Source organism: Triticum aestivum, chromosome 6B, assembly GCF_018294505.1.
Source record: "Triticum aestivum cultivar Chinese Spring chromosome 6B, IWGSC CS RefSeq v2.1, whole genome shotgun sequence".
Taxonomy (NCBI): Eukaryota; Viridiplantae; Streptophyta; class Magnoliopsida; order Poales; family Poaceae; genus Triticum; species Triticum aestivum.
Window position 1 is genome coordinate 141,741,443 of NC_057810.1, and position 13,821 is coordinate 141,755,263.

The following is a 13,821-nucleotide window of genomic DNA, read 5'->3' on the forward strand; positions in this document are numbered from 1 at the left end:
GACCATTTCTACTAGCAGGTTCTTCTTTATCAATCTTGTGCCCAGCAACAGCAGAAGACTCTTCTAGTCTGTCAATCATAGCATTAAAAGTTTGGTACCGGATCCTGCGGCTGTCCTCAATCTCATCAGGTACGGAATAATGACATAAATCAACAGGCTTGTTATTTTCACTTATCCACGCACATATAATTCCGGTCTCCTTGGCAATACCCTTAAATTGAAGCAGCCCATCAGTTTGCAGTTAGTGCCCATAATTAAGCTACTAGTAGTAAAAACAAAATTGTGCAAAGTGCAGTTCATAACGCTCAAGAATGGATGGATGATAATGTTATGTTCGACAGATGGCCCGCAAGGCTCATACATAGGTGATCATCAATTTGACAGATGGATGGGTGGTAATATTAGGTGGGTTTTTGAAGGCAGGCAGGCACGTACCAACATGGCAGCGGATGCGGCAACAGAATTGTCCGAGGTGCAGTTCATAAGGCTCAAGGCACAAGTGCGTATCTCTCTGCTCTGGTCGATTAAGTAATCATCAACCGGATCATTGCCACACCTCAACAACACATGCGTCAGGTCAGCTTCCTTTGCAATACACTTGAAACCATCGTTTTGCATTAGTACAATGAAAATAAAGTCAATCAAAATAATCCATATCCAATCCAACTCGCCAAGGCGAATTTGGGTGCCAATTTATCCTTTATATAGGAACAAAGCTGCCAAGTTCCTCCCATATATACTCCATGCGTAAAGAAATACAAGAGCGTCTAGATCACTAAAATAGTAGTGATCTAAACGTTCTTATATTTCTTTACGGATAGAGTAAGTATTAACTAGTCTCTCTCCCCTCTAAACAGGATGTTACCTCCCTTTCCATTTAAAATGATTGTCCAAGTCAGTAAAAATTACTCCCTTTACGTTTTTGACACTACACTAATGTAAAAATCATTCTTATATTATGGGACACAGGGAGTACTAGGTAATTAGGATGCAGAGAAAGGAGTGCTTAACATTTAATGATGAAATGATCCGAGAAGGGCATCCCCCCCTCCCCCGCGCCGCCCTCCTCTGGCGACACGGGGGCGCCCCTGTCGTGCCGCCGCTCCTCTCCCTCCCTCACACCCTGTCTCGCCGCCACCTGAGGAGGCCGCTGGCAAAGGCCGCGCGCGCTCCGGGGAAGGTGGTGGCGAGGCGCTTCTCCTGCTCCGCGCGTCCGTTTCGTCAGAGGAGGGGCAATGGGATGCGTCAGATTGGATCGGGAGGCCGGCCTCGGAGGCGGACGGAGGCGCCGCTCGTCGGCGTCGTCTCGGAGTCCCTGCCGGCCAGTCCCGACCCCCCTATGTGCAGCGCCTCGTCGCTGCTTGCTCGGGCGCTGACTGGTCAGGGGCGGGGGCGGATCTGGGGCTCCCTTCCCAGATCCGGACGGTATTGGCTGGGGCGCGAGGTTGTGGCGGGCGGCAGGTGTGGTTGGGTGTGTGCGATCTGGGCGCCGGCCGCGGCGGCGTCGGAAGGGTGGTCGTGGTGGAGCAGCGCATGACGGTGCTGGCCTGGTGCTCGTTTGGCTGCGTAGTTGGGCCGTCTAGGTCCGGCGCTGTCCAGATCTGCCATCCTCGGCCGCTGGGTCGGCAAGGACTCTGCTCCTGACGATGAGCTACATGCGTGGAGGTGTCTCCGTCCGGTGGCGTGGTGGCGGCTCGCTGCTGGCTGCATGGCGGTGCGTGGCTGGGAGATGGAGGTTGCTGCCGGTGGCGGTGCTTGGTGGGGCGCTCATGGCGCCCAGTGCATCCTGTGGCTGCTGGTGCTGCCATGAGGCGCGGGCGATGGTGCGGTGTGCCATTAATAATCTAATCACAGGGTGTGTGAATGCTCAACTCGGTGAAAGCCATGCTCTGTCCAGAGCCGACGACAGTGACGCCCGTGGGCGCCACTACCCTTCCTGGAGGCGTCATCAAAATGTTGATTTCACCACCCTTTGCCCGACCTAGGAGGAAACTCTGCTTCCAGGTCTACCTGGAACTGATGATGGCGGCGCAACCGTGCGCCGCGCCCCTTCTTGAAGGTATCATCGAGAAGTTGGCTAGGTTGTTTTGTTGGTTAGCTGCAAGCAGTGGGGTTGTCGGTGGTGGTGGTGTGACTGGTTTGGGGTAATGGTGGTGCGTGTCGGGGTCTGGCAACAACACTCCTCCGTGCTGTGGAGCGGCCATCTCTACCCCGTATGCATGTCCTTGGTGGTGTTCTGTAGGGATTTGGCGGCGGTGCCTTTGTGTCGTCCCTCTTGCTGTGCAAGCTCAAGACCTTCTCATGGCTACCGTTGTGTTGATGCGAGCTTCGTGCTCTTGGTGTTGCTTTGGTCATCTTTGCTCAATGCCGCGCAAATAGCCTCCCCAACTTGCTAATCGTCCTGAACTTCATTAGCGGAGCTCGTAGTCAAGGTTCGTACGTGGCACTCGTTGACTATGGTGCTCCTGTGTTGCGCCGTGGGTTCGGTATGCATGCCAGTGCGGTGCGTTAGGTTCCTTGCAAAGTCTTGGTATTGTGTCCCTCGACATTACCCCACAACTACTTGTGTCTTTTATGGTGTTGGTCTTGTTAATCTGCTAGCTATGTCCTGCCTTTGGTGGGCGCCCTACTCTTCTCATCTTCTAGTAACCTTGTTACTTGTACGGTTTTTGGCCCGGTTTTTCTTATAAACGGAGCCAAATTGTTTAGGTTTTCGATTTGGTTTTCCTTATAAACCGGATCACTCTCTGGCATAATAGCCACTTTGAGCAATATATTCAGGTGGAGGGACTCCTCCCCCGGTGATTCTCAAAAAAATAATAATAATTATGAAATGATCAAAGACAAGATAATTGTTTGGTGTGTTCTTATGGAACGTACCAACAAAGCCGAACCGTGCAGATTGGAAAAGCCACGACCTGCTGCGTGGACGACTGAACGTGCACGCTCGTGGATCAGGCAACTCAGAAGGGTCGATTTCCTCATCGGCAGGATAACATCCTTTTGAGATTTCATCTGGGTCTTCCACTCGGACACAAGCTGCTCCTCACTGATGAGACACTGCTTGAAAAACCATAAAAATTAAAAAGAAGCAGGATATGTATAATTGGTGGCAGGAGGTTTATTTTGCTTACAGTCTGAGCTAGAGCAGCTATGCTGCTAACAGCATCGACATTCCGACGGCGATACTCCTCGAGGTAGGCACTGTAGTCGGACCACGACAAGGCGGAATCCCCGATGGATAGCAGTCTGTCCCATCCCCATAGTTTCTCCAAGAGATCTTTCGTCGATCCAACAAGTGAAACAACATAATTAAGTAAGATTCCAGCACTGACGAACAAAGGAAGAAGCATGTTACTGTAGATGGCAATGCAAGCAATGGATGCTGGAGTTTGGTTCCTAGATAGAGTTGAACCATGGTACTTGACGATATGTGCGCTCGGCATCTCCTTTGTGACTGTGCCGGACCTCTCCATGTCTTGGATGAGACCGGTGAAGTACTCCCTGTCCTCTGCCTCTTCTTCCCTGCGCGCGGCCTCCATCCGCATCTTGTTGGCCATGTCCTCGAAACGCCTGCTCTTGGCCTCCATCTGATCGGCCTGCTTCTTCGTCGCGGTGTCGCCGAAATGCGCGCAGCTGAAGGGGTGCTCTGATCGTGCCCCAGCCGGGTCCAAACTCCAAAGTTACGGCGTCGCCGACAGAGCAGTCACCAAGGACGGAGATCACGGCCGGAGAGGCGGCTAGTACTACTTTACTATACTATCTCGTCTCGTCTGCGGGGATGCAAAGGCGCATGCAGTCGAGTTTGTTGGACGTGCCGCGGAAATCAGACCTGATGCGGGGGAGGGGAGAACGCCCGGCCGAACGGGTAGCGAGGGAAAACGAAGCCTTCACTTTCCATTTGCATGGCAAAGTCAAAATCTGGTCAAATCAGTCTTAAAAGATCTTCTTGAATCATCACCACGATCAGTACCGAGGCATCGTCGTCCCATCCGTAGTGTTAATTAACCGAGACTTCTTGGGAAACAACGGAAAGGCCCTTAAAATCCCACTCTAAACCCCCAAAACCAGCAGATCCACTCCTGTCCGGTGACCCCTGTCATTCCAAAACTCCCAGCCTTCCTTTCCTTCCCTCAACAGCTCGCGGCCATGGCGAACGCCGCGCAGCGGCCATGCAGCATCTGCATGGAGCCCATGGCGCCCTCGGAGGCCCACCGCGGCGGGAGCGCCTGCGCGCACGCCTTCTGCGGGGCGTGCCTGACGGGCCACGTCCGCGCGAAGCTCGAGTCCGGCCGCGCCGGCGCCGTGGGGTGCCTCGACGCGGCGTGCGCCGGAAAGCTCGACCCGGAGCTCTGCCGCGCCGCGCTCCCGCGCGACCTGTTCGAGCGGTGGTGCGCCGCGCTGTGCGAGTCCATGTTCGCCGGCGCGCGGCGGACCTACTGCCCGTTCCCGGACTGCTCCGAGATGATGGTGGCTGACGGCGACGGCGACACCGTGACGCAGTCCGAGTGCCAGGTATGCAGGCGGCTGTTCTGCGCCCAATGCCGCGTGCCGTGGCACGCCGGCGTCGACTGCGCCGCGTACAGGCACCGGGACACGGCCAGGGAGGATGCGATGCTGATGGAGATGGCCGCGGGGAGGAAGTGGAGGAGGTGCTCCAAGTGCCAGTTCTTCGTGGAGAAGACCGACGGCTGCTTGCACATCACATGCAGGTAATTAAATCTTCTTGCGAAATTCTATGAAGATGATTTTTGTTGCATCAAAATTGATCGAGATGGTGGTAAAATTAATTGGCAGGTGCGGCTACCAGTTCTGCTACGGGTGTGGCTCGCAGTGGGCTACGTCTTGTTCCGGCGGCTGCACCAATTAGGCCATATATGTATATCCTGAGATTATATCAATGCTCAGATGCATGGAAGGATGATTATCATGTTGTCGGGATATTTGTGGCCAGTTTGCGAATTGGTTGAGGATGATATTTTGATTGAGGATGATAACACTAAGCTAGTAAGAGGTGGTCTTAATTATTTGGCCATGATCGAGGAAATGAAATGATCCATGCTTTAGCCAGTTTATGGATTTGTTAGTCGTTGCTATGTGTCACAGTGATTGTTTGCTGAATGCGTTATAATGTTGTAGCTTATCAGATGATATAACTAATTATGTCAGCTCTACTAACCTATACAATAATCAAATGCAACAAACCGTATGTATTTCCAATATCAGTTCTCATATTATTAATCCAAGTGTTCATGTTTCATACAATCAAATTTTCTTGAATATTGCAACCAATTCATGTACCAACGTGCAAGGTATAATCTAGTTTCTTGAAACGGTGCACCTACTTTCTGATAAAAGATTAAATCAAGTGAGATATATGGGATACACATATTTTAATGATAGTACATGGTCCATCCTCTTACTCTGGTGGTTGGCTGCCGGTGCCTCTTCGCGCGTTGTATTGTGTTGCTCCACACTTCGCCGCTCGAGGAAGCACAATATGTAGCATAGGCGTCGATCTGTCATGGTCCCTACCTTTCTCTCCCTTCTCTCATTCGTCTGGTCGGTGATGCACCCCCCCCCCTCTCTCTCTTTGCTCACCACCAATCATGTATCCTACATAGCTAGATTGACCCGGTGGAATCATGCATGAGACAACCGTGGATAAGAGCGAGAACCTCGTTCGCTTGAACCAGAGCAGACGAGGAGGATTTGGGGATCAGTTGGTTATCTTTTTGTTGCTTGATGAAATCTGTTTTGTTGAACTTGCAGCAGCTTATTCAATAAAGTTGAAATGGAATTACGCCTACAAGTAGCAAAAGTCATTTATGATCACACAACCCAAATAAATAGATAATAAACTTTGCCATCACATGCTTGATGAGCTTCTTCTTTTGCTTGCTTAAGCCTTGCAAACTTGCAGTAATATGATTGGAGACTTGAAGTGAGTGGCAAGAGATAGCAAATAAATTATAGAATAATGTCAAATCTTGGCATAGCTCATGTGAGGTTTGTGATTAACTGAAACACTTCAAGCATGAAGCATGTATACCTCAAAAAATTAGTACAATGGCAAGGTAGAGACATGTTGACACTTGATGCATGATTCATCATAATATTGCAATGAGTTCAGAACTCACGAGATAAAACTACATGTGAGTTCACATCTTGCATAAGTGATATTTGTAGCCTCCTCTTTGGAGTCGTCTTCTTTGCTAAAGCTGCAGTGGGTATCCTCTCTAGACTAGTTCTAGTTTGTGATGAAATACTTCTCCGAGAAAGAAAGCAAGGAGGATGCACATATACATGCTATCAAATTTATATAAGTATTTTGTTTCTCATTTTTTTACATTGTCGAACATGTAACTATTTGTTGTTTACCTTCTAGCGAATACGCCCGGATTGTCGTGTAGTATTTGTTCTCTACCTAGCTTTTGCGGGTTGCTAGATTCACCTATCATAGCTTTTGTATTGCTCTTTATAGGTTTTCTATTCTTAAAATTAAAGAAAACAAGCTTTATTTTTTGGCATGAGGTGATAATTTAAGCTTTGAACGAAAAAAATGACAATTGCCTTCTCTTGGTTCTAAGTGAGCACTTGTAACTAGCTTGCCTATGACCCTTTGTGCCACATTTCTTGCAAGTCACTAGGCCTCTAATCATTTTCTTCACCTTGCATTTGTGGGAGTAGTGCTACCATTCTTGGAACCTTTCTTCATGTGGCCACCTTCAAGGCAATCCTTTAATCCTCATTTTTCTTTATCTTCTTTTATTTCTAGTCTTAAGTATTGTCACCACAACAAATGGAAGCTCCAACCATGACCACTATGATTTTTTCTATCGCTGGCTCAATCTATCTCCCATAAGAGCCTTGAAATTATCCACAAAGTAGTACTAATGCACAAAACTGTTCAAGGCATTTTTGTGAGCTAGTTCAGCAACATGCAAGTCCTCAAAGTCTCTGCTCAAGTTGTAGAAAACTCTCGATATATTATTAGTGATGTAGTCACACTTGATTCCCGGAATGAAGACATACCTTATCGATTTGAGAGTGATATCGACTTAATCAAAGTCATACCTCATTTGATTCTCCAATAGTTGTGTCCATAAGTTACGTGAACACGTCTTTCATATAAGCCATTGCGGCAGAAAACGTCCTTCTGAAACCCCGGGACCTCTTTGCAAAATTATTCATAAGGTGAAAAAACATTCCCCTTGTTCAACATTATAAAATATATTCTTCATTGCATTCTATAAGCCTTTGCAAGCATTTTTAAGTTGATCCATAAACCAAGTTCGATTGTGTTCAGTATCAGAAGCTATAAACAATAGGCAAGTGGATACATCCAATTGTGGCCATCAATTACCCTCAGCTACAAAAATCCAACTCTACTTCCAAAGGCTTAGAGAATGCGGTGGAGAATGTATTTCCCAATGCTGAATAAAGGGAATGTTTTCCCATGTTATGGGGAATTTTGTGAAATGGTTCCGTGTGTTTGGAAGGGTGTATCTTGTGGCATGGGCTTATATGGGAGAGGTGTTCACAGAACATATGGAAGCAATTATTTGATAATAAAATGGGGTATGGCTTTTGTTAAGTTAGTGCATACTCTCAAGTGGGCGAGGTGTGTCTTCAATCCAGACATTAAGTGTGAGCTCATCTCTAGTAACATAGGAGGGGTTTCCAACAACTGGTTCAGAGATATTACGAACTTATTGCTGAACTAGCCGACACGATTAGAGGGATGATCATGGGTCTCTAGAGGACAAGGAGAAGGCTTGGAGGAAGACTGCCATTTGGACCGATCCTACTTATGGGGAAGAGGGAAAATACTAGAGGTTTGGGGAACTTGAAAGTTGTGAAATCTGTTAACTAGAGTGTAGAGATTTGATAAAATATCAAAACTTATTGAAAGGCATATTGTGAAGCTCAATCATAAGATGTGTAGTTTTGCCTTGAAGGGCAGAACACATACAAGCAATGTCAACATGTCTTGCCTTTGTGTCATCATAAAAGGGAGTAGATCTTGAACAGTTTATGCATATGTGTACTATGTGGGCAGATTCAAGGATGTTATATGGGAGAGAGATTGAGCCAATGATAGAGAAATCACAATGGCCACGAGTGGATCTATCATTTGATGTGGTGCCACCACTTCAAAATAGAAATAAAGAAGGACAAAAAATGGAGGATTCAAAGGATGTGTTAAGGAGGTCACAAGGTGTCACTGATGATAGCACTGGTCCCACAAATGCCAAGGGGAAGAAAATGATTAGATGCCTAGTGATTTGCAAGAAATTTGGTTAAAAGTATCATAGGCAAGCTAGTTACAAGTGTCCACTTAATTGAACCCAAAAAGACAATTGGCATTCTTTCATTCAAAGCTTGAATTATCACCTCATGACAAAAGTTTATTGTTTAATTCAAGAAAGAGGAAGCCTAAAAGGAACAATACATAAGGTATGCAAGGTGAACCGAACACCCCACAAAGGCCAACTAGAGAACAAATACTACGGGACAGTTAAGCCATGCATTAGAAGGCAATCAACGAATAGTTATATGTTTAGCAATGTAAAAAACAAAACAATTTTCTTATATATAAATGCCATAACATATATGTGCAATTGCCTTGCTTTATTGCTAACAGAGGGTATTTATTCACAAACCAGCATAACTACTCCAGAGAGGATACTAGTTGCAGCTCTAGCAAAGAAGATGGCTACAAAGAGGAAGCTACCAATTGGATGACAAATCTCCATTAAATTTACTATTCAAGCTGTGCATCCACATGGGCTGCTCTTTTAAGCGTTATCTTCAGTTGCCTATAAAAATGCAAAAGTACATCACCTATTGGTATATTTTTTACCAATATTACTTGGTATCAAGGTTACGTGAAATCCTTGAAATCGAATTGGGATATATGAGACGGCCTCCACGCTCACGATACATATTATAAATTAGAAAGTAGTATCAAAGCCTAAGTATACTAAAACGCCATGATCCACAAGAACCTTGGATCGACAATATTTGTGAGACGACACTAAGAAACCATATGTGTTTCCGAATGATGATAAGCATCCTACTGATTTTGCAACATGCTAGACAAAAAACAATTTGAATTGAAGAATTCCACCATACCTCCTTGCTTTCTCCTTCCACAAACATAAGACTTCCAATGCATCGGCATGTACCTCTTGCATGGATATAACACCTGTTGATTTGTTAAATCTGGAAAAGCTATTGAACTTCATTCTTGTGCACAATTAAACGCCATGTCTAACAAATGTTGACTTCCACCTGCCAAAACAATGGTTTAAACTATAGTAAACATACAATCTGTCATATGTACCTCAGTACTCGAGTTTCTACATGAATGTATAGCTTATTGTGTTGAAAATCTACAAAGATAGACTAGTGTAATCGGAAATCCAACTCGGTGCCGAGGCTCATCTGCTCCCGCTCAGAAAAAAATCAAAACAAATACTAGAGAAATTCAAAAACATCCAAATTTTTTGTGTGTGGTAGATAATTTGATTCGTGAGGTCGGCTTCAAATTTCAACTCATTTGGACATCTGAGTAGCTCTCGGCAAAAAAGACCAATTGCGTCAGAACAGTGCGTGAATAGTAAACTTTTTTACAGACCTTGAATTTGTCTTTTTTTTCCGAGAGCTTCTCAGATGTCCAAATGAGTTGAAATTTGGAGCAGACCTCACGCATCAAATTATCTAGCACACAAAAAAATGGATTTTTTTTGAATTTTTCTAGTATTTGTTTTGATTTTTTTCTAAGAGTGGGTGCAGATGAGCCGGGAGCAGAAACTCCGCGTCCGTGTTGCATAGAGGCTCTTTATCCGAACTACATTTGCTAGCACCAAAAGATAAGAAATGGTCGTGAACTAAATAAATATGAAAGTGGTTAATTGAAAATACCACACTACTATGGCACCAATTCTTTGAAACCGTGATATGCATATAAAATGGCATTTGGTGCATCTTAGCTAATAATAGTACATGTGTTGAGTCTGTAAAAATAATTAAGAAGTTTTGAAGATGTAATGTAAGGTTTGGTAACCGCAGCCCATATTTACATTTAGAGGGATATGCAAAACTTGAAAAAGGAAAATGGAAGACACTATTATAGAAGTACAGAGTGTCCATTGCTAACCTCCAACTTTTGTCATATCCGAATCAGATCACCACTACAATGACTTCAAAGCATTTTCAATTTGAAACCGTACACCAAAATATTTCAGCTAGTACAATGGAGAATTTCCAATTCCTAGTAGATAGATGTTCAGGTTGTAGTATTCTCCACACAATCATTTGAGAATCTTCTTATGCTCATGCAGAGATTGATAACGCATAATGTGCATATTCTCATCTCACACACATAGATCACCTTCTGTGCAGAGCTAAGTCTATTAATATATCATCTCGTTCCATCGCTGCCGCATCGTATATGAGTTTGACAACATGTCAGGTACTACAGAAGGAATCTAAAATGGACATCAGCGAGAAGAAGTGTGGCATATGCATTATATTGGTTTATGAAAATAGGTGATAGAAGAGCCTATTGTCATTTTAGCACAGAAAATACCTCTAGAAACCGAGTCAATGTTTCTATATACTCTGTTTAGTGCAAATTAACACGGGCTTACTTTTTGTACCAAAGTGGAAAAAAACGCATGGCTCGGTTACTCGGAGTTTGCATTCGTAGAAAAGGCAGAACAAATAATTTACCGTGGAGCATATACATAAGTGACAACTCTTGCAGACCTTGCCTATAATAAATTAGCAAAAATACAAAACGAAATTACTAAGGTGAACGTGGTTCCACATGCACCTATGTAAATAGTAAATAAAAAATACTCGAATTTTTATTAAAAAAATCTGAAATTTTGAGGTATCAAACTTGGTCGACCCGACCATACTCATGTGTGAAGTTCGGTGCAGGAGGGACACCCGGTGTATTTCTTAGTGAAGAAAATATAATCCAACCATACTGTTCCTGTCAAACAGTGCTTTTGAATAAAACTTCCATCTGTCATTTTGCCCAAAATACCACGGATGTCATTTCTTCGTGAAACTTCATACGCGAGTACACAATCGACCATGTATATTACAGAAAAAGTCTGATTGTTTTTCTCTTTTTCTAGTTTTTTTGGATTTACTATTTATAAGGGATGCACGTGGAACCACGTTCCACAAATCCGCGTCTAATTACACAAACCTTAAAAAACAGTAGCTTCAAGGAAATAATTTGCTAAAAAACAAGTGTAATTTTCAAGGAAAATAGGATTTTTAGGACACCATTACAGAAGACCAAAACAAAATTCATGGTAAAGCACATACTTTTAGGTCCATTAGAGAAACAAAATACCCGTACGTGTTCCTTTTCTTCCAATAACGTTCGTGTTTTGCAGTGCATCTATCTAAAACCACTTTCTTGGCAAGCAAACAATTCACCAAACACTTTAGAGTGCATTGCCTAATGCCTGTAGTCGATATCAGAAGTAAATAAGGAGGTAGAGGAGGAACGATTGGACCTGCAGCATGCAGGCCATGCGCATCGTGTATGTCTCGACAAGTTGCTGAACATTACCTTTCTTGTGATTCATACCCATCCTCCTCTGTTGCCTGCCTCATCCACCATGGCGCTGACTACGGCGGCTCCTTCCTTCTCCTCCCCGTCCTCCAATCTATCATGGAAACACCGGAGCTGATGGACACCGAGAGAAAGAAAGAAGAGGCGGGGGGCTGCGGCGACGCGGGTGACGGAGAGAGGCGCCGTGGATGAGCTCGTGAGGTGACGGATAAATGCAGAGGGGACAGCTGACCGGGATGAGGTCGTGGGATGATCTGGTGTCCGTGACCCGAGGGCCGAGAGTTGCGTCCAACCCTTGGCTTGGCACCAGATCTAATATACAAATCAACGGCTGGAGAATAATTCAAACGGTGATCGGACGGGCCAGCTTTCGTGATGGCATGAGTTTATCCCGATTAAACGTGGGTCGAACCTCTTTAAGTTTGACGAGCTTTATAGAAAAAAATGTTGATATCTTACAACTGAATTTTGGTCAGGCTCGCTAAGGACATTTTCAATGCCAACCCTCAAACCGCGCCCAAACATCCGGTCCGCATGGTTCAATGTGATGCGTCATCCAACGCGGTTCTGCATCGGTCCGCAAGGTGATATAGACATACTTTTTCCCGTAAACCGAGGACAAATGTGAGGGCTTTGCAGGTGTCTAGACAACAGCCGCGCCCGCTTCTGACCATCCTGACCCACCCCAAACATTCTCCCTCGCCCGCGCGAGTCCCATCCGGCGCTAGCTACCTGCATTTATGTCATCGTAGAACGGCCGCTCCACATTGAAGTCGGCTCAGAGCAGACACGGACTCTCACTGCCTCCACCATTGAAGCGACGCGCAAGCTGAGGGCGCCGCCTGCTGCACGTCCGGCTAAATACGCCTCTTCGCTGCATTCAAACGTCTCCACTAAACCCGCGCGTGTGCTCGGAAAACTACTCCGGCCATATGTCCGTTCACAAGCGGGTCGACGTTAACCATAACTCCGGAGTAGCTCCTCCCGTGAACCCGCTATTTAAAGGAGGCCAGACGTCGGGCAAGTATTGCACCACTTCGTTGCTCCCATCTTCATCTTTCACCAATATATCCATCCTTCTGATGGCATCCGACGAGCAGGAAGACCAGTTCTCCAGCATAAAAGCCAGCTGGGAGACCCACCAAGCTCGTTGGATACGAGCAAGGCAACTCACTGCTCTACCTCCCTCCCTAGCCTGACGGAGCAAGCTGTCGCTCCAAGCCGGTGCGTGGTTAAGAACCTCGTCGCTCCAAGCCAACTCGCGGAAGAGTGGCGAGTAGCTCCAGGCAACACGCGGGGGAGCACGGCGAAACGGGCATCATGGATACCATGGATGAGGCCAGACATATGGCCATCCACCGTCAACGTTGTTGGAACGCATTGGTCAATGGAGAAAAACGTGGAGATCGATGAGTCGGTGGCCAGCGCGTCCACGCCGCCGCCACTGCCATCATTGAGGAGAAGTAGAACGCGGTAGGCCGCCGTCGCTTGGGTCCCAGGAAGGCCACTGCCGGCGCGTCGTCGGCGTGAACATGACTTGCCCAGTTCAGCGCAGACCATCATCGATCCTCGCCTCGGCTTCACAGAAGCGGAGTAGGCACCCATCTCCTCCGGACATAGGGAAGATACAGGGGAAGAATATACCTCCGGGGCTCCCAACAGTCCGATGAGCGGGTTGCCGGATATGGAAAAGACAAAGGGATCCGTTGTGGCTGGCCGTAGACTAGTGTAGTGTATCCATGTCGCTGGAGTGGAGCTCCGCGTACACATAATTTTGCCTTTTTAGTTAAAATGTCCAAAATGTGAATGTTTTCATCCAGTTTGTATGAAATCAATCGTGTTTGCACGAATTTTATCTGGTTGGATCAAAAAGTTATTGAAATGTATGCGAGCAGCGTTCGATGGCCTCCTCCCGCATCCGTGTGCGCGCTCTAGTACCCCTGTCCGTGGACGAATGCAGGATGCAATTTGCGGGTCGCTGTTGGAGATGCCCTAAGCTTTTGATGCTTTATCCCTAAAAAACTTTTAACGCTTTAAAAGTTATCAAAAAATATGAAATAAATATAGGAGCATCACTCTTAAATTATGTCTATCATATCTTATCACCAAACTTGTTGATGCTAGCTAAGCTTTTAACAGATCCTCTACTTCCTCCTGTAACCACCAAAAAAAAAAAGGTTCGGCTGGTGCCGCTGCCGCTGCCGCGCCATTGTGTT

The 13,821-nt window shown here is 45.9% G+C and overlaps 1 protein-coding gene and 1 long non-coding RNA gene across 2 annotated transcripts; one reads left to right on the forward strand and one right to left on the reverse strand.

The window, feature by feature from the left end:
* Nucleotides 1-1,581: 1,581 nt before the first annotated feature.
* Nucleotides 1,582-11,825, reverse strand: LOC123136216 (uncharacterized). The gene is made up of 4 exons (XR_006466679.1): nt 11,603-11,825; nt 9,139-9,297; nt 3,135-3,280; nt 1,582-3,060 (listed from the first exon to the last, which is right to left on the reverse strand). It is a non-coding gene; the product is annotated as an uncharacterized lncRNA (long non-coding RNA).
* Nucleotides 3,292-5,531, forward strand: LOC123136215 (probable E3 ubiquitin-protein ligase ARI3). The gene is made up of 2 exons (XM_044555547.1): nt 3,292-4,712; nt 4,798-5,531. Exons 1-2 carry the CDS (start codon nt 4,150-4,152, stop codon nt 4,868-4,870), a joined length of 636 nt encoding a protein of 211 aa, XP_044411482.1. The 5' UTR covers nt 3,292-4,149; the 3' UTR covers nt 4,871-5,531.
* Nucleotides 11,826-13,821: the final 1,996 nt, after the last annotated feature.